The sequence below is a fragment of the Nicotiana tabacum genome, chromosome 24 (assembly GCF_000715075.1).
Source record: "Nicotiana tabacum cultivar K326 chromosome 24, ASM71507v2, whole genome shotgun sequence".
In the NCBI taxonomy this organism is placed as follows: Eukaryota; Viridiplantae; Streptophyta; class Magnoliopsida; order Solanales; family Solanaceae; genus Nicotiana; species Nicotiana tabacum.
The window spans coordinates 85,225,802-85,253,635 of NC_134103.1; the positions used below are offsets into that span (position 1 = coordinate 85,225,802).

The window sequence follows — 27,834 nt, forward strand, 5'->3', positions numbered from 1 at the left end:
ATAAAAGCTCCATATTTTTTGGTGGAGTGCATGATGACAAGCAACATGAGATTTTACAAGTTATAGGTTTTGTGAAAGGAACATTGTCAGTTAGGTGCTTGGGAGTGCCTCTCAGCTCTAAGAGATTATCATTGGTGCAGTGCCAATCTCTACTTGAAAAGATGCTAGGGAGAATTCAATCTTGGACATCAAAGTTCATGTCCTATGCAGGAAGAATTCAGCTAATTAAGAGTGTGCTATTCTCTATCCAAGTGTTATGGTCTCAGGTGTTTTTGCTGCCAAAGAAACTGATTCAACTCATTGAAAGAGTCTGCCGGACATTTCTATGGACTGGGGGTGTGGAAGTATCAAAGAAAGCTTTATTGTCATGGGACAGTTTGTGTAAGCCTAAAGCAGCAGGTGGCTTAAATTTGCTTGATATAGAGGCATGGAATAAGGCAGCTATATGCAAACTTCTATGGAATTGTCACGATCCAATTTTTCCTCCGTTGGGTATCGTGCTGGCACCTAGTCTTAGGGACTAGGTAAGCCTAACAATAATTATAACAATAATATTATTTAAATAGAATCTCTAAAAATCCCAAAACCGGTATTACAAGTCATAAGCTCTACCGAGTGTTTGCTAGAAAATTTCTAAATACAACTGTCTAGAAATAAGAATAAACAGTGCAAAACAAAAACTGGAAGGTGACTCCGAAGCCTGCGAACGCAGCAACAGGTTTACCTTGAGTCTCCACAGCAACAGGTTTACCTTGAGTCTCCACAGCAACAGTCCACACAACTAGCTAACGAACAATTACCTGGATCTGCACAAAAATATGCAGAAGAGTAGCATGAGCACACCACAGCGGTACCCAGTAAGTATCAAGACTAACCTCGGTGGAGTAGTGACGAGGAACAGTCAAGACACCCACTGGTCTAATAAACTAAACAAATATAAGTACATGAATAACAGAAGTATGATGTATACATAAAGACTATGTAATATGGCTCACAATACAGTAATGGCATTAAAGCAAGAAAACAACAAGTATCAGCGAAATATCATGGAAATGACGCAGAGAAAGTAAATGGAACACAACCTAAATCCGAAATCACGAATACAGCAAGGACAAGTAATAACTCAGTAATTACAACCACTTTTACATCAGGTTTAGTCAATAACTCCACGAAGTACCGAACCTCGGACAAATCATAACTCACGGGTCTCAATGCCTGAACCCTAACACTTGGCATCATGTGCCCTCATAACCACACTGACGACTCACGTGCCAATAGAGTCATTCTCACATAGAAGACAAGTGAACAAGGGTGAGCATCTATGCTCAACAATATCAAGAACACCTTTTAACCGATAAGAGTGCTTAACTACGTATATGCTTGTGCAAGTGTCCTAACATAGTCCATACCAACAAATAAATATAAGGAAGAAGAAGAATGGACAACACGTAGAATATTTTCTCACAGCTTTCACAAGATAAAGCTCACGCAGGTACGTATACCACTACACAAATATCAACAATAAGAATGCCCGCATGCCATAAATCATCACAAATCAATCCCTGACACAACCCACCTTGTCTCGCCATGTGTGCAATAGTAACATAAATGCCCGCTTTGTCTCGCCACACGTGCATAATAATATTCCGACCTTGTCTCCCACATACGCAACCCCACACACACACACACACACACACACACACACACACACACATATATATATATATATATATATATATATATATATATATATATATATATATATATATATATATAGCCTTGTCACGCCGCATGTGCAAATATCAATAGTAATAATAGCACGGTAGAAACCTCGTGCAACCCCATAACAACAACCGCACAGCAGAAACCTCGTGCATCACAATAATAACAACCGCACGGCAGAAATCTCGTGCATCACCACAACAAATACAACAACAACAATGGCAATAGTACAAAGTACGACAAGTAAATCAACTCAAGAACTTTTAAATCACAGAAAAATATGGGACCAAATCACAAGGAACAACCACAGTAAAGAATGATAGGCGTAAAGAGAACAACTCAACAAAGGGGTAACTAATGTGTATCAACGATCCCACAATATACATTTCAACAACATAGAAACTAACACGAGTCAAATAATTCCAAATAAAATAAGTCGACTAAGACATATGATATCTAAAACTTCTTTTAAGGTTGAGAAATTACTAAGGATTTTCAACAATTAAATTAAGGATAAGCATCGAAAAGATAATCATAACCTCAATTAAGACTGAATAAATTATAAGATGATACAATAATAATTTTAAATAAAGATAAGCAGTTATGAAAAGTTAGCATGACAATAGGGGAGGTAAAATCTTCAGTTAAGTCAAATAAGAGTCAAATAGGCAATACGAGTGAATCCTGAAAGCAATTAATTTTAATTAAAGTATGTAGAGGCGAAACTAGTAAATAAGAACTTAATCATATCAAGAACAACTTCATACTCAATGAATATAAGGACCTAAAAATCCTAAAAGGCCAACTTTTCACAAATAAGTCCGAGCACGCACTCGTCACCTCGCGTGCATGGACTACAATCAACATAGAAGACTCAAATCCTAAGGGAAAAATCCCCCACACAAGGTTAGGCAAGATACTTACCTCGAACTAAGCTCAAACAATCTGTAAGAATGCCCTATCCTCAATTATCCGACTTCGAATGGTTCAAATCTAACCAAACACAATTGCATATCATGAATACAACGATAATAGACTCATCTAATTAATAAAATTAATATTTTAACAAAAATTCCGAAATTTGCCCTAAAAGGTCGACCCGGGCCCACATCTTGGAATCGGATAAAAATTACAAAATACGAACACCCATTCACTCACGAGTCCAACCATATAAAAATTACTCAAATCCGACCACAAATTCCCTTTCAAAACTCGAAATCTTTATTGAAGAAGTTCTTTCAATTTCAACCCCAAAATCCGAAATTAAATGGAGAAAATAACTATAGATTAATGTAATACAACCATGGAGAAAACTGGTGTACAACAATGTTGGATTGCCAAAATGGATCTTTACAATATTCCTAGCTGCACATCGAAGGCTGCTGACTAAAGACAGATTGAGGGGATGGGGTTATGTGGAAGATGCAACTTATTCATTATGTAACAATGAGGAGGAGACCATTGATCACTTGTTCTTTAGATGTCCTTATTCTTCAAGAGTATGGATAGCAATGTTGCGATGGCAAGGGATTCATAGGCAAGCAATGACATGGACTAATAAAATTGAGTGGACAGAAAGATACTATAAGGGTAGAAGCATAACAACTGAGCTGTATAAACTCATTCTGGCAGGTAGTCTGTACTATATATGGCAAGAGAGGAATGGAAGAATTTTCAAAGGTGAACAACGATCAGAAGCAGTGCTAAGCAAAGTAATAACACAAGATGTACATGGTCGAGGAGCTAGTAAAAAATGACTACAACGAAGATTGATGGAACTTATACTATCCTAATGTATATTTAGATGTCATTTCTAGTAGTTTAGTAGTTAAAACTGAGGACAGTGAATTGAATGACTAAAATCTGGGGCTTATGTCCAGATTAAGCTTGATCACAGCTTGTAAATATTACTGGTAAATGAAAGTTTCTTAATTACCAAAAAAAACTATTATGTGTCTCCAAATGCACCTTAAACTATATTGCCCTTTATACTAAAAACTTCCTCGTTGCATTCTTAGAGATATGTCTAGTATCCTAATTATCTAAAAAAATATATCATTTAACACTGCACATAACCATTTAACTCAGCTTAAAACCTTCCTAAAATGTCATCTTTTTGTCAATTACCTATTCAAATTACCTAGTGTCCCCAACTGTTGAAGTTTATTCCCCTATATATTAAAATCCACCGTTAATTTTTAGCGCTACGTCTATATAACTATATTAACTTATGGTTTGTATAAAGTTTTTTATGTGGTTTACTCATAATGTATTACTCTTGACTGGTAAATTCTAGGAATTTTGGCCAAAAATAGGATCTAATGTAATGTGTTATTTTTTAAGTTTAATTTTGGTTGTGCTTTATGCTAGACTCTAGCTGAATAAGTCCTCGTATACATTCACTTTGCATCTCTCTCTCTCTCTCTCTCTCTCTCTCTCTCTCTCTCTCTCTCTCTCTCTCTCTCTCTCTCACACACACACACACACACACACACACAAAAGACAAATAATATCACTTTTTTTTGGAAAAATCATCTTATATTACACAAATAAGATTACACAAGACAACATTCCATAAATAAGAAACTATTGCGGCCAACAACTATATTCTCTAATTCTAAATTACACAAACAAGGTTCAAAAGATTCAATTTTATTCTCTATAAGGTGCTCGTTTTAATAAGAAGATTTAAATGGGTATTCTTTAAACAATATGAATACGACATGAAAGAGATTAAAACAAGAAAGGGAACAAGTCAGTTTAAAAGGAAAAAATAGAGGGGGAATTCTTTTTAAGGAAACCCATATGGAGAATTGAAAAAGAAAGGCGAAAAAATCTATATATATATTAAAGGAATAAAGTTATCATATATAATTGACATTATGGTTAAGCCAAGTGACAAGCTAATAAATGTCAATAGTATATGATGACTTTATTCTATATATAAAAACTGAATTTGAATTAAAAGATAATTTTGAATTTATAGATTAAGTTTTAAAATTTGAATTTAAATTAAAAATAAAAATTTATCTTTTTAAATCATATTATCATACTTAATTCGGTTAATGATCATATGCAATCATGCTAGAAACTTTTTTTTTTATCTTTTCTAATTATTTAAATACTATTTTGCCTCTAGAAAAAAAAGAATACTCCATATAACTATAAAACTCTTTCACATTTAAAACTCTATAATTATAGTTCTTTAAAATACTGTAGATAGATTTGAATAAAGAGAATTTCTTTTAAAATAAATGTAATATATAGGGTACACGTCTATATTTATCCAAATAACAAAAAGAGGTTAAAAATCGAATAAAAATTTACTTACATATATAATGAAGTAAACATATATGCTAGAGAAAGAAACATCACAAAAATCAGTCAATATTAAAATAAAAAAAGTTATTTTTTCTTTTCTTTTTAAAGAATATTTGTTTGAAGAGTTAGTTTGTATAAATGGACATTAAACAAATAACAAAACTTTGGCTACACAATTGCTATCATTAATTTTAATTTAGCACATTCTAGGAATTTAAGGGTATAAGCTGAAACCCCTTCATTTAGCTGCAGTCAAGCCAATATTGCAAGGGCATAATATTTTTTTCGTTGAAAAATATTAGTTTTGAATCATTAGATTATGTGAAAGGTTTTTTTTTCTCGAACTCAACAAGAGAGATATTGGTTTCTAATTGATAGTTTCTATAGCGATTTTCAAGTGTGACAAAGAGTATATTTTTTAAAAAAACATTTGGTATGACGTGATTTTTTTAAAATGTAAATAAATTATTTCGAAAAAACTCTTTACTTTTTTCTACTTCAAAGATAATAAAAAGATATGATATTTTTGAACAATAGTAGAGAGTTTTTAAAATTATTATCATATCATGGATAAACTCAAAAAATCGAAATCTTATGGAATATTTACATAAATATCCGGTCATATTTATTGTTTACTTTTTATAGCTAATATAAATAGATGATATATCGACAACACACACACACACACACACACACACACACACACACACACACACACACACATATATATATATATATATATATATATATATATATATATATATATATATATATATATATATTTAGGCTTATTAGATAAAGCCAAAAGAAAAATATGAAAGAATTTCAACCAAAGACTAAAAATATAAATAAAGTTCTTGTGCAGACAATTTCTATTAAAACTCATCCTTTTATAGTGAAATAAATTATTATTTTTTTTAACAAAAGAAAGAATGACATAAAAATAAGATAAAAGAAAATAAATATTGAAAAAAATGTATGAAAGATCTAAAAACTAAAAATAAGAGATGGCAACGAATTTCTTCTTATGTTTAATCTTTGTTGAATATAAAAAATTTGGAAGCTAATCTCATTGATTTCAATTATTTGTTTCAACTCAAATACATAGATTATAAGATAAAGAAATATTAAAATATTTTTTTTATTTACATTGTGTGTCGTTTTAAAAAATCACTATTACTAACAAACTGATATGATATTCGAATTTGAATTTAAATGCAATTTGAGTAGTTTGTATTGAGGTTAAGCCAAGTATGGTGTCGAAAAATAAATTACTTGGTAATTTTAGGATAATATATGCAATGTTATATAATAACAATCAACAAATTTAACATTTAATGATTCAAAGAATATTTTTTTGTATATATAGGGTATTAAAAATTTAAAATATGTGGTTAGATATATCGATAAACTTAAAATGGAGTCATACTGAAATAAAGTTTTTCTGGCTAAAGAATCATTTATATCTTTAGATAGCCGATTAAAGTGAATTTTAAATTAAGGATAATATCTTCACTTGCATCATTATAAATATAATCATTATTGAAAAATATATATAAAGTTTCAGAAATTGGAATTTCAAAATAGAAATATTTTTTGAAAGATAATGTCTTACCATATAAGAGCTCAAGTCGTAGTAAAAGAGTTACGTCGTAACCAAAGAATCGTTTATATTGTTTCAACCTTTGTTCTTTGCCATAAATATGAGTTATTATTTCGCTTTGTGGCTATTTTTAGGTTCCAATGACACCAATGAGAATAGTGTAAAAATAAAATTATCACTACGAGATTTGAGAAAATGTTAGTCTTTTTTCATGTAGTGTTTCTTAGTTAATATCTAATGATTATCTATAATTATTTAGAAGGCTTAAATTTTAAGGTTATTTATATATAATTCAAATAACTCATATATTTAACATGGTTAATGTCAAATATCAAAATGGAGTCATACTGGAAAAACAAATTCACTGGCTAAAGAATTTTTAAAATTTTTAGATAGCCAACTTAGATGAGTTTTGAATTAAGGATAATATTTTCACTTATATTATTATAAAAATAATTATTATTGAAAAATAAAGTTTTAGAAATTGAAATTTTTATAAAGAAATATTTTTAAGAGATATCAACACACAAAATAAGAGTTCAAGTAGTAGTAAAAGAGTCAAGTCGTATCCAAAGAGTCATTCATAGTCTCAACATTTGATTGTTTTGTCATAAATATGAGTTATTATTTTATTTTCTGACTATTTTTAGGATCCAATGACACCGGCAAGATTGATATCAAAAAAGAAAAATAGAAGAAATGGTTGATTTTTTTTCATGTAGTGTTTAATATCCAATGATTATTTATATTTACTGAGAAAGTTTAAATTTTAAGATTATTTATATATAATTCAAATAACTTAAATATTTGACATAACTAGTGTCCGCGCGGGGTGCTAATACTAGTGAATAAGAAAGGCGAAAAATGACGAAGAATGATGAATACAAAGGAAATAAGGGTTAGGCTAATTAATTGTTACATTCGACCAGGTGGACCATTTTGTTGTAGTAAGATGATAACGCAGGAGTTGTTTTTTTTAGTAGACCGGAGGTGATGAAGGAATAGATCTGGGGCCTTATGTCAAGGTTTTTTTTTCTTCTTTATAATTACATATTCGGTGTATAAAATATTTTATTTACCAAAAAAAAGTGGTCCATTTTGATGGTTTTTTTAATCTGATTAAAGACTCAAGAATGAGATAAGAAAAATATTAGATGAGTTTTTTTCATCTGTCTAATTTAGATGGATAGAGTACTTGTACTAACTTGGTGAGCAAAAGAACATGCCCGGGCCGAGTTTCAATTAACAATGATGGTCTTTTGTCTTCTTGATAATTAAACACAAAATAAAAGATGAAAGCATTGTAAAAGAAAAAAGAGAAGAAAGACGAAGACATAATTAACAATATCTAATTAATTTAATTCGATGGACATTGAATTTAATAATAATCAGTAACTTAAAATGAGATCTATAGTTTTAAAATTATAGGAATGTGTTGTGTCAAATATATATCTCCATAGGTTCCATGTGTTTACTTACTTGCTACGCACTAATTAATGAGTATGCTGGCAAATGGCAATGCATCAATACATTTTTTTTGGGTCAATAGAATAGCATACCAAAAAATTAATATTTTGTTAGTTGGGGTGGAGTGGGGTGGGGTTGCTCCAAGTTCTTTTTAAATTCCTGTGGACTTTTTCACTTTTAGCCGCACCAGAAATTACATTCAGTAGTCAAAAAAGTGTATAATTTTTGTATATAACATACAGAATATATATATATACAAAACTTATATATTTTTTGACTATTATTTTGAAAGCGGCTATACATTGTCATTTTTCCCATTCTTAATTAGATAGATCTACATCACTAATATCATTGTCAAGTGATTAATTTTTTGTGGCAAGTATATTCATCTATTTTCCATAAAAATTGCCAGCTTGGTATACAAAATATCCCGTATTCACACATGGTTCGGCGAAGGGTCGCATTTTAAGGAGGGGTTATGTAGGTAGTCACGCTGATGCAAGTATCAATGGCTAATTTCATGGCTCGAGCCGTGATTTATAGGTCATACGGCTCGAACCCGTGAACTATTTTTCACAGTGATTTCTTATGATCTGTTTTCAATTTCGGATATTGCTAATATGCTTATGCCAATGGGATATAAGAAATACACACTGTTATTTATTGAAATAGTTCGATAAACTAAGTGAAACATGTAATAAAATAAATTACCTTCTATGAAAACATTTGTCACTTGCATCAAAGATAAAGAAGTTCTCCACATTTTCAAGTATATTCCAACGAATGTTCCATTCTTTGATCAATATTCTTCTCATTGATGTTGAATCAGTTTATGATATCTCTTTTTTTGCGAAAAAAGAAAAGAAAATCAGTTTGTAATATCACCTTCTACTATTGCAATTAAGGCACCCCTGCAAAACCATTTTAATACCATAGGCCATAGCCCTTGTATTCATAGTCACTATCAAATACTAGGATGGTAAAATCATACTAATAAGAGTATATGTGAAGATATATATAATTATATATCATGTATTTAACATTAGATTGATTTAAACACCAAATATAATAAGTTTTTACCTATGAAGACTAACCAAAATAAAAACCTCCCATTACAATCTCTTACCATAAAAGCAGCGCCATCAATATTATATTTTGATAAAAAATAAATATCAATGTAAAATTTCAACGACTGATAAAATTTTGTAAGGAGATATCTCAAATATAGTTGCAGCTTGAACATGCATTATGCTTCCAAATATTGAAATAAATATTTGTAAATTAATGTCTGGATATTAACTTTGCTCATATTTCAACTTTCACTTGAAATAGAGAATTTGTAATTGAAATAATAATTTGAGCAGCATTTCAAGTAAAACAATAATTTCCACACACAATTTTCACCTTTCACAAACTTTTTTTTTTCAAACGAAATCTCAACTTCAATTTTTTTTTCTATTCAATTTCAACTAAATAGTCCAAATGCCTTGGAGAAGAAACAAAAAGAAAAAAAAGAAAAAGATTTTATGCCTAAAATTGACCAAGTCAACCAACTTTAAAAGGGAAGTAATCATTCATTAGTCCTTAAAACCAAATTTACAAATATTAAATAAATAAAAACGGTAAAAAGGAATACACCCACCAAAAAGGTTAAAATCCTACGTTTTCAGTCTTCACTTTTCTAGACAGCTAATCAGCTGTGCAAAACTTCCCTTTGCTACTCTTTCCATAAACTTCCAAAGAAGAAGAAATAAATTGGTAAAATGGGTTGGTTTCCTTGCACTGGACCATCCAAACAGACCTCAAAGAAGAAAAATTGCATCGATTCAGTTCAACGCTCTTCTGGTATTTTATCAAATCTGCATATTTGTGCATTTAATCAACTAATTGTTTGATTTGGTGAAATGGGGTTGTTTTATATTTGTTAAATTTCGTGGGTTTTGATTGTTTTGGATTTTAACTTCCGATTCTTGGAAATTAAGCTGTGTACTGTTTTCCGTAATTTGATGAGCTGGATCTTGATACCTGCAATCGTAATACAATGGCTAATTATTGTTCTTGACTGTTGTTGTAATATGTTATTGGAGACCCCCCCATGAGTCCATGACCTGCTACTTTAGGTTAACTTAGAGTCTAGGATGTAGTTTCGGACCCAAGGGTGTGAAGCTGGAATGAAAATCATGGGAGATCAGGGTTCAATTTCAGTAGAATAAAAAATAAAAAAAAATTACTAGGTGATTTTCTCCTGCTTGATTAACCTTGGTAGGAAGAGTCACCCGATACCTACACTGATGAGAGAATGCAGGCGTGGAGTGGAATAATTAAGATGCATATAAGCTAACCAAAACACTACCAGTAAATTAAAATTAATCGTGGTAATAAAAGAGTTGATTGCAATTTAGAGACACCCAAGGGTGTGGTAATGGTCAATGAAGTAGGAGGAGACCCATGAGGTCTCAGGTTCAGAACGACGGTGAACCAAGACATGAAGAAGTGCAATGCAAAAGAACGCCTTCTTTCTGGAGGCCTAGATTCACTCGTTCTTGTCTCCAGCGATTAAGCCCCCCAACTAGTTGTATGGGGTGGGGTGCTTGTGACAAGCTGCTTTGGATATGAGTAATAAGTCCGGTATTTAATTGATGGGCAGAGTTACCTAATACCTGTGCTGGTGAGAGATAGCAGGTATTTGGGGAATAGTCGAGGTGCATACAAAGTTGGTACAGACACCACCATCATTAAAAGAAAAAATAATTGCAATTTAGAGGCGGTGTCTAACAATTAATTCTGATGCAGAATTTTGGGACTAGAATTTATGGTTCAATTTGTTGAATGGTTAGTACTTTAGTTTGGAAGTGGTAAAGGTCAGACGACTTAGTGCTTTCTATTAGTATCTTAATAAGAAGTTAAAGTAGTAATGATATCAATTCTGTTATTTCATTTTGTATGAATGCCTCATAGAACCAGTCGGGAGGTCCTTGTAACATGATAATGGGATGCAATGCTAGAGGATTTTGGTAGCCTCAAGTCAATTGGTTCCAATCTTCCTTCTGCAGATAAGGCAAGATAGTTTTTAACATGAAAACTTGACTAAATTTGTCCTAGTTAGTCTTCCGGGCGGAGTGGAAGAAGGGGGGATTCTTGAACCTGGAAAAGGATACAATGAATTCGAAAGAATTGAACGAGGAGCCGTATGAGGTGAAAATCTCATGTACGGTTCTATAGAGTGGCTGTAAGGGGTGGTGTTTGTGCTCCAAGTTTGTTCAAGTAAGATGACATGATTTCTCTGACCTCCGAAGATTTGCAGCTTTTCCATTTTACAATATGGATTTCGGAATATTTAACTTTTATTTCAGTATATCACCTTAGTTAACTAGTTATATGTGTATCAATTGACAATATGTATTGTGCATCCTTAAAATTTTGAAGAAGAATGGTTGTTTCACCAAGGAATGTCGCAGATAAATTATTGGTACATTATCTGTGTGAGCTATTCCATGGAAGATGATTTGGAAGACAAAATCCCCTGCAAAAGTAGCGGTCTTTGGTTGGATTGTAACTTGGGGAGTCTGTTTAACTCAAGAAAATCTCCAAAGAAGAGGTTTTCTCCTGGCTAACAGGTGCTACTTATGTGAGGAGGATCAGGAATCAGTTGAACATCTTTTTCTGCACTGTAGAATTTCAAGACAATGTTGGGACCTTTTTCTGAGTATCTGTGGTGTCTCTTGGGCAATACCTAATAGCATAAGGGGCCTACTCGAGTGCTGGCAAGGGCAGAGGATTCAGAAAAGCTTGCAGCAGATTTGGAATACTATTCCTATATGCATATTTTGGATCTTATGGCTGGAGAGGAATAGAGCTTGTTTTGAAGGACAAAGAGACCATATTTCTAGAATTAAGAACAAATGTTTGCAGAATCTTTTCTTATGGTGTAAGGGTAGTCTTATTGGTAGCACAAATGAGTATATGGATTTCTTGGACTTGCTAGGGGGCAGACAGTAGATGTAATATTTATGTTCTTTATGTTCTGATCTGCATTCCCTTTGTTATTGTACTACTTGTACCATCTTGGTACCTTCTATCAATAAAACATTTACCTTTTCAAAAAAACAAAAAAAAAATCAGCTAGTGAAGTATCATATGTCAATTTTCAAACAACTTTTTACAGTTAAAGGAAGCTTCATAGTTCATATAAGCAACCTCCCACATTCCATAATTGAATCAATAAAAAATTTATATCTAATTTTTTTCCCCTGCTTGTTAATGATGTTTCTGAACACTAGTTGCCTCATTTCAACGCCATGCTTTGTTTACTTTTCTATTTTATGTTCTTATCTTCAGATAAGTTGAAAGCAAGGAATTCATTAAGCACAAAGGAAGTTGTTAAGGATGCAGGGTCCAACCAAATTGCAGCCAAGACTTTTATATTTCGTGAATTAGCGGCCGCAACAAAAAACTTTCGAGGTGATTATCTTCTTGGAGAAGGAGGCTTTGGTAGAGTATACAAAGGGGTGATTGATTCCAATCAGGTCAATTCTCATGAACTCTCTTTGCTTTTTACTAATATGGAATGTAACAAAAAGAGATTGCTTTGCCTCTAATCTACCAGACTCTGTTAAACTCACTATTCTCTGAATAGTGTTCATGCGTGAATACTGAATTTTCTTCTTGATTTTTACTGACCCAAGATCACATACTTTTATCCTTTTCGGATGAGCATAGCTATGTTATCATCAGTTGGCACATTTGTAGAGGGCAAGGGGTGACACCATACTTGATGGTTTGCGTCTCAGTTCTAAGTTATTGGCTGGAGCTGAAGTTTAAGATCTTTTTGTTGATTTTGATTGGTGCAGGTCGTTGCGATCAAGCAACTTGATCGTAATGGATTACAAGGCAACAGGGAATTTCTTGTCGAAGTGCTGATGTTAAGTCTGTTACACCATCCTAACCTTGTAAATCTAATTGGCTATTGTGCTGATGGAGATCAGAGACTTCTCGTCTACGAATATATGCCATTAGGGTCATTGGAAGACCATCTTCATGGTAATCTTTCTTAGCCAGACATTCTTTTTCATTTTATTTTGAAAGTCGGGCTTAAATTTGGAATTGAAGTGATTCTTCTGCAGATCCTACGCCAGGTAAAGAACGGCTAGATTGGAACACAAGAATGAAAATTGCTGCCGGAGCAGCAAAAGGCTTGGAATATCTACACAGTGCAAGTCCTCCTGTAATATACCGTGATTTAAAATGCTCAAACATTTTGCTTGGTGAGGGTTATCATGCAAAGCTCTCTGACTTTGGCTTGGCCAAATTGGGGCCAGTAGGAGATAACACCCATGTCTCTACGAGAGTTATGGGTACTTACGGGTACTGTGCGCCAGAGTATGCCATGACTGGACAGTTGACTTTGAAGTCAGACGTTTACAGCTTTGGGGTAGTCCTCTTGGAGATTATTACAGGCAGGAAAGCAATTGAAAGTTCAAAAACTGGAGGAGATTTCAATCTGGTTATATGGGTAAAATTTTCTTTATCATACATCTTTTTGGTTGCTGTTGATTCTGTGGTGGCATGTTGCTTCAATGTATTTTGATCTCTATAATTATTCAACTATAAAAGGGAAAAAGAATCTTATCGAACAGTTATAAAATGCGTTTACAGTAATCTGCATTCCATAAGATGAGTTCAATGAATGAGTTAAAAAGCTGGTCATTGCTGATCTAATATGATTATGGTTTGACTATTATCTTGTGCGTATCTGAAAGCGGATGCGTTAATGACTTCAGAATCCAGTGTGGAAGATTGAGATAATTTTAATTTTTCCTGAAAGAATTAACAAAAATGCTGTTATTTTTAAAGCTGGGTATTTCAGTTGATGTTGACGTGCTGTTCCACAAATCGTTCTCAGATGACACCACTTGAAGCAATGTATCTTAACCATTGTGGGTAGGGGCAAGGTTGGGTATTTCAGTTGAGGTTGATGTGCTGTTAATGGAGCATTTAAAGAACGAAAGTAATGGAGTATTTAATGTCGGGAGGCTAGAATTTACTTTCAGGCCGTGTATATGTGATATTTAAGGAAAATCTTTAGCATCTATCGTGTGTCAAATGGAGCGAAGGAGAGTTTTTTATTGTTCAGATCCTCTTTTTGTTCCCCCTTTTCTTGGCCGTGGTGTGTGAGGGGTTCTATATATTGTTCTTTTCTGTTAGCCAACCATAAAGAGAACCAGGTTTCTAACTTTTTAATTGTGCTCTGGAAATCAGGCAAGACCATTGTTCAAAGATCGGAGGAAATTCTCGCAGATGGCTGATCCAATGCTGCAAGGCCATTATCCAGTAAGGGGCTTGTACCAAGCTCTAGCAGTTGCGGCAATGTGTGTTCAGGAGCAACCCAACATGCGTCCAGTCATAGCAGACGTTGTCACGGCTTTGACCTACCTTGCTTCACAAAAATTTGACACTGAAAACCGGGGCATCCAAACTTCAAGGCCAGGACCTGCTACTTCACCTAGAATGAAACGATGGTAACAAGCAGCAAAAAGGTTAAATGGAGCTATGAAACTAGATGGTGACTGGACAAAAAAAACGAGATCATCTAAAAGGGGGAGCCAAGACACAGGGACCTCCTGAATACCAGCTAAGTTGAAAGTACAGATAGCGAACCATAATCAGTGGCACCTTGAGTGCAGGTTCAATCATATTGAACTAAATTGGCGCGACAAATATTTTATCCCTCAGAAGTCAGACCAACTATGAGGTCCTCCCTCGTTCTTTTGTCAGTTGAAGCTGCTTGTTCCCCTTAAGCATAGCATTTATAGGTGATTTGCGTTCGTGCAATTTGTGGTTTTGGTCATTCTTTGGTAGACCTCCAAAGCCTGGTCCGGTATTTTGTTGTACAGACATGGCTTATATTTATGAGTGCAAGTATCTATTAGAATAGCTCATTATGATGTACAATCGTGTGATTGTGTTTATTTCCTATAGCCATATGTTTGAGGAAAACACATAAAATTGTAATACCACAAGTTAGCATATGACTTGAATGTTGCTGAAGAACATTTTGTTTTCTTGTTCTTTTAATGTTTGTTTACTGTTCAATTTGTTATCATCAGTGTCCATTACAAGGACTCTTGTAAAAAATCCAAGGATATAAATGAGTTAGCAATGTAAATCCAACTCGATAGTGAAGAGGTTAGAGTTAAAACCATAAAATCAAGAGTTCAAATTTCAGGACCCCCTTAGTCTTAGCTGACTCTTAGCTGACTCCATGAGGTCTCTTCTCCTTCTCAAAAAACATGTATCAATCGCTCCAGAAGATCAGAGTCATCTTATCTTGACTACTCCCAAAATGACAGAACTCTTAACGATGCTCTGAATAGCAATCTTTCATACCCCATTCAGAAAATGTTTATCCAGCATTTTACAAGCAGGTGTCTGGACACGAGTTGGTTCAGATTGCAAAAATAAGTACTAGTATTTAAAGTTGAAGTTGAAAAATGTGAGGGAAAAAGACAACAGGACATTGGTCAGTAGAGCCATTTCTTCAACACATAGCTTCTTAAAAAACTTCTTGGAAACACAGTTGAACCCCTTGTGAGTGGAAACTTGGAAAAATTCCTAAAACATCTTTTTTCAAACTTCAAATTCTATATTTCAAGTTTTAAGTTGAAACAATAGGCCAGTTTCATAAACAATCTTCAAAATTATTCCAAGTTTTGAGCCAAAATCTATGGTCAAACGGCTGACGTTTTTTTAACTTTGTTAATATCACTGAAAGAAAGTATATTTTGGCACTTGGCAGAGAAAGGCAATATTTTGGCACTTGGCAGAGAAAGGCACTCTAGTATACATGTAATGTCCAAGGCAACAATGAAGGAGAAAAAGGAAAGAAAAGAATATAAAGAACACAGCACAGATCCTTTATCCTCCTCGTAAGGAAGATCAGCATCCCAGAGAGGACACCAACACATTGATTACTCGACGCCCTCTAATCAGATTTCTTAGCAAGACTCAGCAAGACTCCAGCGCTAAGACATGTAGCTACAACGCCTAGAGAAGCCTCTGTGGAAACATGGTATCCTGCATGAATTTTGACATCAGTCGGACATCCTACTGGATTTGAATCGTAAGAGGAATGGCTAAATGTGTTTGCAGAAACTCACCGAAAAAGTCTAGGATCATTTTGAATCCAATGAATCCCAGGACAACACCAATGCAAGGCTGAACAGAAATGAGAATCTTAGTTAAAAATTATCATCCATGAAAAAGTGAACCTTAGAGACCTCATTAATAGATTAGCGACTAGTTTGATTTGTTTTATGGGATAATGCATAATTACTCCCTTGGGGTTATCCCACTTTACCAGATGCACCCTTCTATTTTGCGGGGGTCCTGTGACCCCCTTGTATTTGTTTAAAGTGGTATAAGTTCCACCCTTTGAAACCGATACCAGTCTGAGAAGAAGCAGTGCACTGCACACACCAATCATCTTCTGACATGTAATTATTTTAAAATACTATGTTTATTTTCTTTTCTTTTCAGTTTTTACAATATTTTCTTTATTAAATATCTTTTTATTTTGATATTTTTATTGTTCACCTCTTTTCTTCTTCCCGACTAATATCCCTTTTTTTCACCGGAAGAAATTAGGAATCCGGCGATTGAATAGAAATTATCACCGGAGAAAAGAAAAGCCACCATCTTCAAGAAAGAAAGCCACTCAGCCCACTCCAAAATAATCCACCTTCCACAAAATGTGATTTGGCAGCGATTTCTAAAGTGCAAAAAGCAAAAATCGAAAATGGCCAGAAAATCCGGCTACCCCTCTGCCTAAAATTTCCGGCGACCCCCCAACAGGAAAATCTTCCCTTTCATCCATCAATACCGCCAATTAAACACAATCAAACCAAAACACCCGAGAGAAAAGACCTTAAACCACCTCTGTAAAGACAACCAACCACTTCCACTCCAAATCAACACTAATCAACATCTAAAAATCAAAATTTAAAATGTCAGTGCTTCAGATAATAAAAAGTGGTTGAGGAGGTGATGGGTGAGGAAAGAGAAAAGAACAGAAAAAGAAATGAAAGAATAGAGAAAGAAAAATGAAGGGAGGTACTGGGGAGAAGGTGTTGTGAAGCGTGGAGATAGGGAAATGGGTGAATAGTTCTCTGGCATGGTGAAGAAAACAAGAGAGAGAAAGAAAAGAAAAGGAAAATAAAAATTGAAAACAATAATGAAAAAAATGGTCAAATGCGTTATTTTGGGGTTCTTACGCGCCTGATTTTCGTGCTAACACGACAGATGCCACGTGGGTTCAAAAGGGGTTATTTATTTCACTTTAAACAAATATGAGGGGGTCATAGGACCCCCGCAAAATAGAAGGGTGCATCTGGTAAAGTGGGACAACCCCAAGGGGGTAATTATGCATTATCCCTTGTTTTATTTAATGTCTTAATGCTACTGACTCATATCTGCAGAACAAGAGCTCTAAAACTTAAATCATGACCGGCTCCAGATTGGAACGACTGGCTGTTGCAATGGAACAACCGGAGACTGATAAAAGCAAGTAAATTCTAACCTGTAAGTATTCCAACTCCGCCATACTTTCAGAAATGAGTGTGTACAATGACCTCAATCCTGCATAAAGAAGAGCTAGGTTGGTCACCTAGTTTATAGGGGGAAAACATGTTTTGGCGAAGGGTAATAATATAAGATCTACATCTTCGTTAAATCTGAGTGAACAATAAAGTGGGAGATCTCTTTTAATTACTGCGTAAACTACCAACAACATGCACATGGGTTCTTGGTACATATGATATGATGAAAAGAACGTTAAAACATGATCATTTACAAAAGCACAGAGCAATATATGACAAATATTACTTAGTTTAGACCAACCCCTCTTTTTTGAGAAGGTTAGTTTAGACCAACTCTAATTTGGTAAAAGAAATCACATCTTGATTAGTAATTAGTTCTTTCTACAGCTCTTGATATAAAAACAAGAAGCAAGACAGAGAATCAAGGGTCTACCCAAAATTGCAAAGAGATTGGAAGTGAAAACTATGAAAGGATCTCTTGTGACACCAAAAACTGCTGGTATAGAATCAACCTGAGAAAAAGCACAACAGTGTTGTTAGGACAGAAGAACATGCATGTCAGTCCTTGAAGATATGTCATATCCAGTATGAAACAGAAAACTCACAGCGAATGCAATATCACTGAGTTCAACAACTGCTACTGTCAGAAGTAAAGGTGTAGCCTGCCCAAAATGTTAAAGCCAATTATTCTAAAAATATTCTTTTCAAGTTTTTCTTATAACTAAGGAACTATATAACAAGTACACAGGGTTTCGTGCTTATAGATGGTCAATAGACACAGGATACCATTTATCTGAAATTTAAAGGTATAAACCGATATATGCATGAATATTTGAGAGGTGACATGCCAGGACAAAGATAAATTTCAACTGCTAATATTACTCCCTGTTGACTTACTTTCCATACACCATCCTGCAAAGTTAGGAACCGGTTACCATCATATTCAGCTGTAACACCAAGAAAAGTTTGAAAAATCATCATATATTCCAGAAGCTCAAAGGTTAAATTTCTGCACAAGCAGCAGAGATTCATCATCTTAAGAAAACTTGGGCCTAAACACTACTCATGTATCATATGACCTAAAGAATAATTCGAAAAACATCACAGAAGTAGAAAAATATCCATCTCTTGTGGGGGGGGGGGGGAAGTTAACCTAATTCATGGGTTCCCACCCACCCTTGCACTAATAAGCTTGCTAAATCAAAGCAAATTTGAGGCAAGGAAAAGGATTATTTTCTATATATGGAGTTTAAGTTACAGTGGACCGTGAATTTTGGTGATACCCAATAGATTTATAGCATGTGCCGTATTGTATGTTTTTTTTTTTTAATGAAGTCAAATTGTATGTACAAAATAATCATGCTCAAAGTGTACCTTTGTTCTATACGTGTTTTCTAGTTAGTTTTCAAAAGACATTGGCACTAATTTGTCTCACCGTCAATACTTTAATGCCTCCAAAAATGATACTCTATTTTGTAAGGTCCAACAACATTATCTTTGATTAAGAATTTTTTTTTTTTTGAACGAAGTAAACAACCTGGAGTATGTCATATATCTAAACCTCTAAGTTCTATTTACAAAAAACAGTTTGTATCAAATCCCACCTTGATTGGAACCTAGAAGGGAAGAGAACAATCAAATACGAAAAAGGAGCATAGCTTATTTCCCAAAACATGTCTACGGAAAATAGTAAGTAAATGATCACATTATGCACCTAAACAGAATCAGACTCCACATCTTACAAAGGGGACAACAAAAAAGAAAGAAGAGAGAAGGCTCTCATTTCCACGTTTGCAGCATGCACAACTTAATGATTTTTGTGGAAACTTTACAAGAAGCTCTCAACTACAAGCTACGATTGAGAAACCACCATAGGATGCAGTTGTTGTTGTTGGAGTCAATCTATTTGAGGACTGCAGAATCACCAATTCATTTTTTTTTAAAAAAAGAGTCACAAGAATAAATCAAACTAGCAGCTGTCGTTGTAGTTGGACTTGATCACTTTAACTATTCCAGAACAACCAATACAAAGTTAATACCACAATAAGAAAAAACCAAACCAGCAGTCATTTGCAGGAGCACATATAAGACCAACTAGAAACCAAGTATTGCACCTCATTATGCAAAGACGCAGAAAGAATTTTACATGTGATGGGAATGAATTTCTGGCAGGTCTTCACAATGAAATTGTCAGATAGATCAGCATCTTCTTCTTCTCCAGTGAACAGCTATGATGAGATAAAAAAATCGGTATCATGATTTAAATTGCAAAAATGTTTCTGGGACAACAATATAGATCAGAAGTAATATATGAACACCTTTAGGTATCTCATAGGTGGTTTTCTTATTAGTTTACGATAATTCGAAACGGGTGTCGGCAGTTATGCTAAGCTTATATTCCATTTCCACATGGCATGGAAAAGAAAAGTCATTGATACTAAACCAAGATGTATTTTTATGCAGACATCCAGGGGAACTCCTATGGGCATCTAGGAGTCTTTTTTCAACAAACTTTTAGCCTCGATTGCTCAGATTCAAAATTCTGGCAGTATTGATAGCATGACTTAAGTAATAACTCTTAAATGGTCATTTCCTGGTATTCCCTTTTAGCAAATTACTGGAAAACATGTTGTAATCAATGATCCCTTGTAAAGAAAATGTTAAAGTTGTTTACTAGATTTGCAGCAAGTGGAGAGATGGCTCTGCCTTTTACATCTTTTAAAATAAATAATCGGAGTTTTATTTCACCAAAAGCACCAAGAAGGTGCTTATACGTACAAGTCAAAAACTCAGGTTCCCTCCTTAAAAGTCTAGGGAGCTGAGGAACTCAAGTGGCACGTTAACATCAAATATCTGTCATTTTACACCAAAAAGCCAAAAAATTTGCAAACATGAATATCTAATTTTGTTATATTTGATTGGCTAAACCTTCAAAATATCTTCTAGTCCCCTCTTGCCAAATTACCCAAAAGATGCAGGCTGGGATAGTGAACCATATCTTCCTGTCCTCTCTTCCCATCTACCTTCAAGTCCAGCTCCATAACAGTTCCTTCAATGCCTAACCAATTGTTTAAATTGTACAGACTGAAAAACATGCTCCAAAGGCCTGGCAGTGTATGAACAAGTGATTTATCTCTCCTTCACTGCCTTCACATATGAAAAATCTATTACACATTATCATACCCCTTCTTTGTAAATATAATTGAGTTAGACAAGCATCATGTGCCCCCATGTTTGAGTTAATTGAGTTAATATTTCATAACCATATCTGACAGAGTACTTTCGATCTCTCTGATGTCTCCCCATGTTTCCTCCTGGTATATCAGCATCCTTTAGTATTCGCATAAATTCAGATGCTTCCTGTCTCAAAAGTTCTCTTAAGTTTGCTCCCCCAGCGTTGTGCAACTGATGCATCAGGGTTGACTACCAAACCGTACAAGTTTAGGAACTGCTTTTCCAAAGGAATATGGCCAATCCAGGCACCTTGCTTGAATCTTAACTTCTGCTATTCCCCACCAAGAAGAAGGTGTTTGCAACATAAAACCTTACATTCTTCCAGAGACTAATCCCACAGGAGCCTATGACAGGTTAGCTGACCAACAGCCCTTGGGCCCTCACTGTTGACCTGTTTCCACGCTGTTTCCACAGTAGTTCTCCTTCCAAATTATACTTCTGCAGCCATGTACTTGGAGCTGTAACACCTACACCTCCGTTAACTAAAGGGAAAGTAATCTTTCCCTTATTTCCTTTCCAGGAAAATTCTCTAGTTAGTTGTTATTCTGTCCATTTTTTCTCCTACTTTAAAGTGAGGGGTAAGAGTGACTTTACATGCGTTGCCAAACTATCTAGCACACTACTTATATGTCTAGCACACTGTCATTCTTGTCAAGTACTTCATAAGTTTTGACTTACACTCTTTCAACTAAAAGAAAGCACTAATGATTTCTGCAAAGTTTCATGGCCATATGAAACCATTACTCCCACTAAAATTAGAATGTAATAAATTGTACCGGACGATGTGAAGGTGGCTATACCTTCAGATCTTCTTGGCTTAAGTGTCATCTCTATTTTCTCAATTATGAGATCAATATAGCACATTACTAAGTTTCTTGTTTTTTTTTTTTCATTTTGTAACAAGAAAGCACATTCATTGAAGTGGAGTTTACATGATGGTAAGAGGATTCTGTCTATGTTGGTCCTCAAAACAACAAAGCAAGCTAATTTGTCCTGGTTGAGAAGCAAGGATTTAATCTCCCTCTTCCACCTTTTTACTGCAATGTACTTTTAGTTACTTCTTCCAGATGATACCAGTGACAAAGTTGATATGACATCCTCAAAAGGGATTATATCATCAAATCAACAAATTTAAATAGTTCTGTCCTTATATTTTTGCAACAGCACTAAAATAAAAACGTTGCAACTTTCAGAACAACAACAACAACACACCCAGTAAAATCCCACTAGTAGGGCCTGGGGAGGGTAGAGTGTACACAGACCTTACCCCTACCCCGGAAGGGTAGAGAGGATGTTTCCGGGAGACCCTCGGCTCAACAGAAGAGACAATAATATCATAAAGGAAACGAAAATAAAAGATCTGTAACAACAAAAGAAGCCAGAGAAGTAATAATATCATCTTAAGAGACACCAAATAAGTGAAGGGAATGCAATAACACAATACTATGCAAAACAACAAAATAATGTGAACATAACATAGACTGCTAACAGACATAGACAAAACTCTATCAGATTACTCGGTACAAAGAGGAAAAAACTCTCTACAACCCCCTAGCCTACAACCCTAATGCTCAACCTCCACACGTTCCTATCAAGAGCCATGACCTCGGAAATATGAAGTCGCGTCATTTCCTGCCTGATCACCTCGCCCCAATACTTCTTAGGCCGCCCTCTACCTCTTCTCGTGCCTGCCAAAGCCAACCGCCCGCACCTCCTAACCGGGACATCTATGGTTCTCCTCCGCACGTGCCCGAACCATCTAAGCCTCGCTTCCCGCATCTTGTCGTCCACGGGAGTAACGCCCACCCTCTCCCGAATATCTTCATTCCTAATCTTATCCAGTTTAGTAAGCCCGCACATCCATCTCAACATCCTCATTTCGGCTACTTTCATCTTCTGGATATGTAAATTCTTAACTGACCAACACTCAGCCCCATATAACATAGACAGCCTAACCACCGCTCTGTAGGACTTTCAGATGGATCCTTTGCAACAAATATGCTAATTCAAATAAATTGGTGGTTATCATGTTCTTATGTAGGATCCTTTACAAATTGCAAGTTTATTTAAACAAGAAATAGCAGTTGCAGAAAATGAGCATCATAAGCGTTACTGAAGCAAGACAGTTATGAACAAAGGGAAGACTTTTTGCGTCCCTAAAGTGATGATCGTAAAAAATAAGTATCTAATTGCCCATTCCTAATCCCCACCCTCATTCCTACCCCTCAAGAATGATATCCATAAGGCTTTGTGCATGTCTCAGATGCTGCCCTACCTTCAGTGCTGTCAAAGGCGCGCTTAGAGCGCGCTTAAGCCCTGAAGCAAGGCTCAAAACACGTTGAGTGCTTCGCCTCGCTTTGTGGGCGTTTAGTGTCGCATCAAAGCTCTACACATACTTTTCCTTGCCAATGAGTGTAATTCTGAAAAGGCGACCTTAAACAATTGATATTTCACTTTATCATGATTTTTTTTTTCATTTTCTTTGTCCATATATTTGTTATTCATGCTTATAATGATTATCTTGGACTACTATGCATATTTTTACTTTTTCTCCCGTTGCGCCTTTTTTCATTAAAGCCCACACTTTATTTGCGCTTTGCGCTTTAAGCCCCAACGGAACCTAGAGCTTTTTTGCGCTTTTCGCCTTTGATAACACTGCCTACCTTTTTGTTCCATTGCAGAAGAAATACAAAATCTATTGTCACTACCCATGGTAGTGTGGTACTAATCTTTTGGGGCATGCTCATTTATATCTATGTTACATGGACTCAACTACGAATATATATCCGGTATAGATATTTTTAAGTATCAGGTATGGGTTATAAGCATCAGGTACAAGACTTTGCTAGTTATAGTATGACACATCCATATAAAGTATCCATATTCATGTCGCACTCGTTCAACATGGCTACATCAAGGCAAATTAAAGATCATGCAACATAATTTTATCTTCTTAAAAACATTGCATCAATGAAAAATAGCTAACGGAGATGGCATTTAATTCCTGAGAATGTAGATAAAAGATATTGCACCTTGAATGACGAGTATAGAAGAATCCCAGCCAAAAGTAGGTTAACTGCCTCAAATTTCTGAAATGACAGAAAGATAAACGTGAAATAAAGTTTTGAATGTGTACTTCTCTGGGTAGGGGGGTATACTTGGAAGCTGGAACTTCTGCATGTTCGTGTAGTTACATGTTTCTGCAAAAGAATTAGCAGCCAACCTGCAGGGTCGCTGTTCCTAGCAGTATGATCGACAATCGGAAGATTATGGCACCAGCAATTCCATATGAGAGCACTCGGTTCTGTAGACCCAATATGCGGATTTGCATCATGAACAAGGTCTCATAAATGACAAATAGAACCATTGCGCGGCTTATATAAAGTAAAAGTAGGTCCAGAATGAACACAATGTGGTGAGTGCTGACAGTAAGTGCAGAAAAGATAAGCACAGCACCTGATACATAAGTGGCACTTTGAAATATTTGAATATCAGAACAAATACAAATAAATTGTCCACCGACAAACTCTGCTCCAGCAGATACCTGAAAATATATAGCTAAAACCAGTAAATCTAGAATCAAGCCTAGAAAACACTGGAACTTGATAGGAAAAATTAGTAAACCTAGGAAAGGGAACACATTTTGTAAGATTGAGTAATAGAGAAAAATCAAACAACTCAGATCAATCCCGAGCAAAAATCAATCAATCCTCAGGGCAATCCAGTGCTAAAAGCCTAAAACATTAACAATTTTTATTGTTTTGGTTGGATTTAGTCCTCTCCTCTGTAAGGTACTTCTTACTTGGACTATGATTAGATTCTCACTACTGACCAACTGCAACACGAGACACCGGTAATACAACTACGCTTTTCCCAGTCAAACATGTAACCTATCCTGGCACAGTTAATAACTCCAAGATAGAACATTGCTCTAGGCTGACCCCTTATCAGCTCTTCCGGGCCACACACACCTGAATGACCTCTCAAACTCCTTAGCTAGGTGTCAAATCAACAAAATCATTGCTCTGTTTGATACCCTAGACACGAGATCTTTGACTTTGAATTAAAGAATCTTTGGCCTACTTCCACTTCTTAGGATGAGCCCTAATACATCAGTCTCTCTCACTGAAACACATTGTCAAATTACTCTCTCCGTCCAAATTTATGTGGCACCCTTTGACTTAGTACGGAGTTTAAGAAATAAAGGAAGACCTTTAAAACTTGTGGTCTAAAACAAGCCTTATATATTTGCGTGGCTATAAATCATCTCATAAAGGGTATACCGAAAATTTTCAAGTTAAATTTGTTTCTAAATATGGAAAAGGTGACATTATTTTTGGGACATGCTAAAATGGAAAAAGCGCCACATAAATTGGGACAGAGGGATTATTGTTCTACCTGGTCACTACCACATTGCCTAGTAAAAATCCAATAAAGATACGCAAAGGTATTGTATATTTAGAAGTTGTAAGAGACCCCACCCTTCTCAAAAATTATTTCTCCTATTCTCTACTCTCCATAAATTTTTCAAAGTTCTTCTCACTTGAATCATGGAGATAACATATAGTGGCAATTCTAAATAGCATTATAGTTTAGTTATCACTTTGCATTACAAATAATTTTCAAGTACTCTGCATTCTGTAGTGGCAATCAGCACTAGACGTCAGCTTTAAACAGCAAAGCACTAAATATTCAGTGTGCTGATAAAAGTAGTTTGACTCTTTTTTTTTTTTTTTTTTTTGAGAAGAAAAGTAGTTTAACTCTTTACCCAGCGAAAAATTCAGATGCCTTGCCAACTCCATCAGTGAACCCTACGCCAACACCAAATGCCATAGCTGAAAGCACCTATATAAATCCATCACTATATTTCCTTCAATTTAGATTGCTTTAGATCAGTATGACAAAGAATAAATGTTGTTATGACCATAGCAAGGAATTACTTACACACAAGGCAACTGTCCTGACAGAAGATACATAATTGTCAGACCCTTGCGTTCTTTCTTCTGCTTCATCAACAGCAGATGTATTATGAGACCTTTCAACATTGTTGGTAACATTATGTGACTGTGATGACGAAGTCTCCTCTGCAGAATTAATTTTTGCCAGCCACATTACATTTGAACAGAAAAGGATTCATCAATGACCTTCTAACATGCTTAAAAACTTCTCAAGACAGATGGACATCATTTATCTCTTTTTCGACAGCTTTTCATTTTAGCTATTTAGTAAGTTGAAACCATTTTGGTGAGCTTTTGTCAATTTTTTTGCTTTTTTGATGACCGAGAAATCCCTTTGCGGTCAACTGTGAGGACCAACCACAACCTTTGAAACTCGGGGATAATGGGCCCGCCCCCTCTAAACTTCACCACCTGAATATCAAGCTTAGTTCATATGACGTAGGGCTCAAACCAGTAACCTAAGTCACTAGTCCTTTCAACCTTTGCCCCTTAAACTAAGCACTGGGGCCGAAACCATTTTGGTAAAATTAACCAATGGAGATCAAATTAAATGATTGGTGGGGAAGATATATAATAGATAACTAACATTCACTTTCGAAAGAGCTTGATGGTGAAAATGGATTTATTACTTTGGTAATCAAAAGGTGACAGAGACTTGGAACTAAGTTCCCCCTTTTTTTCTTCTTTGCAGAGTGGCAGGTGTGGGTTATGTTTATAGAAATCAACCATATGGAAGCAAGGATGATTACATTAAATATAATAACCAACATTCTTATAGAGCTGAATATGCTGACATGGTTTAAAACGTTATGAAAAACAGTACATAACATTTCAACTAACTTTAGCACAGAAGTGTATGGTTCAGACTAACAGAAAAGAGACTCAACATGCCCTAAGCAAAACTAACTGAATGTGGATAAACATTACACTATTGTGTTAGGAAATGCCACATCAACAGAACTGCACAACATATGATAGGTTATCAGCATAACAGTTGAATTTCCATATTCATATCATTTCGTTTCCCTTAATTAAGTTTGTATTTTTTTTTTTTTTAAGAAAACAACAAGTACAGTAATTCTAACCAGCAGTAGATGATTCTTCCCCTTGTTCGGATTTTCTCAAGCAGGAAATAGCCACACTATATCTTCGTTTGCAATTACACCCAACTGCAAAAAAGAAGAAACTTTAATACCAAATTCAATGTCAAAGAAAATAGTATTCATTAACACATTAGCATTATACCTAAATTGGGTGGTGGAGAGCGAAGAGGAGCTAATTTAAAATGAACCCATTTTGGGTATGTAGCAGGCGAAGAGATTGGGGAAATCCTGAACGAGCTGGAAATGAACTTAGGAGGGAATTGAGTAGTGTTGTTATAGAGTAGCGCAGGAGCCAATTTCATGGCTTTAAACTTTTGATGGGGAGTTGGAAACTATCTGAAAAAGGAGTTTTCTGGTTCAAGAACCGCTCAACTTTGCAGTTTCGCAGTTTTGTTTCTTGGTACGAAAATGACCACAATTCCCAGATCGTCCACCGATATAAGATAGACAGGGTATGCAGAAAATTAGATTACAATACTGAGATTGTAATTCAAAAAAAAAAAGTCATTGAGTTTTATATTGATTTTATGGCATAATGCAAATGTTGTACCATTGGTTACATTTGACATTTTATTAGAAGATTAGTGAAAAAAATACATACATCTCTATCTTGATAGGCAGAAATAATCAAATAAGATTTGCGTATACTCTATCATTACTCGCAAGATTATAGTTAATTTGTTATTATTGTTGTAATGAATTAAAATACAAGATATCTTTATAGATATTCTTATCTGCTTCAAATATAACAAGTCATTAGAAATTATTTTCAAATTTATGCATGCATTTTTATAGACATTTGATTTATTGTGTTAAACATAGAATATCAGATA

At 34.9% G+C, this 27,834-nt stretch overlaps 2 protein-coding genes across 3 annotated transcripts; one reads left to right on the forward strand and one right to left on the reverse strand.

Moving 5' to 3' along the window:
• Window positions 1-9,775: 9,775 nt before the first annotated feature.
• On the forward strand, window positions 9,776-15,187 carry LOC107768340 (putative serine/threonine-protein kinase PBL7). Its single transcript, XM_016587460.2, has 5 exons — window positions 9,776-9,958; window positions 12,452-12,639; window positions 12,964-13,153; window positions 13,237-13,625; window positions 14,372-15,187. The coding sequence occupies exons 1-5, from the start codon at window positions 9,877-9,879 to the stop codon at window positions 14,633-14,635; spliced, it is 1,113 nt and encodes a 370-aa protein (XP_016442946.1). The 5' UTR covers window positions 9,776-9,876; the 3' UTR covers window positions 14,636-15,187.
• Window positions 15,188-15,837: 650 nt separating this feature from the next.
• On the reverse strand, window positions 15,838-27,479 carry LOC107768339 (thylakoid membrane protein TERC, chloroplastic). Of its 2 annotated transcripts, none has more exons than XM_016587459.2 (14): window positions 27,144-27,479; window positions 26,984-27,067; window positions 25,885-25,943; window positions 25,709-25,785; window positions 24,397-24,484; window positions 24,164-24,244; window positions 23,973-24,029; window positions 19,853-19,934; window positions 18,604-18,653; window positions 18,312-18,368; window positions 18,140-18,218; window positions 17,688-17,746; window positions 16,270-16,327; window positions 15,838-16,186 (listed from the first exon to the last, which is right to left on the reverse strand). In XM_016587459.2, the coding sequence occupies exons 1-14, from the start codon at window positions 27,301-27,303 to the stop codon at window positions 16,095-16,097; spliced, it is 1,083 nt and encodes a 360-aa protein (XP_016442945.1). In that variant the 5' UTR covers window positions 27,304-27,479; the 3' UTR covers window positions 15,838-16,094. The 2 variants fall into 2 exon arrangements, with proteins under 2 accessions (XP_016442945.1, XP_016442944.1); XM_016587458.2 differs by having other exon boundaries at window positions 25,885-26,024.
• Between the last annotated feature and the right edge of the window lie 355 nt (window positions 27,480-27,834).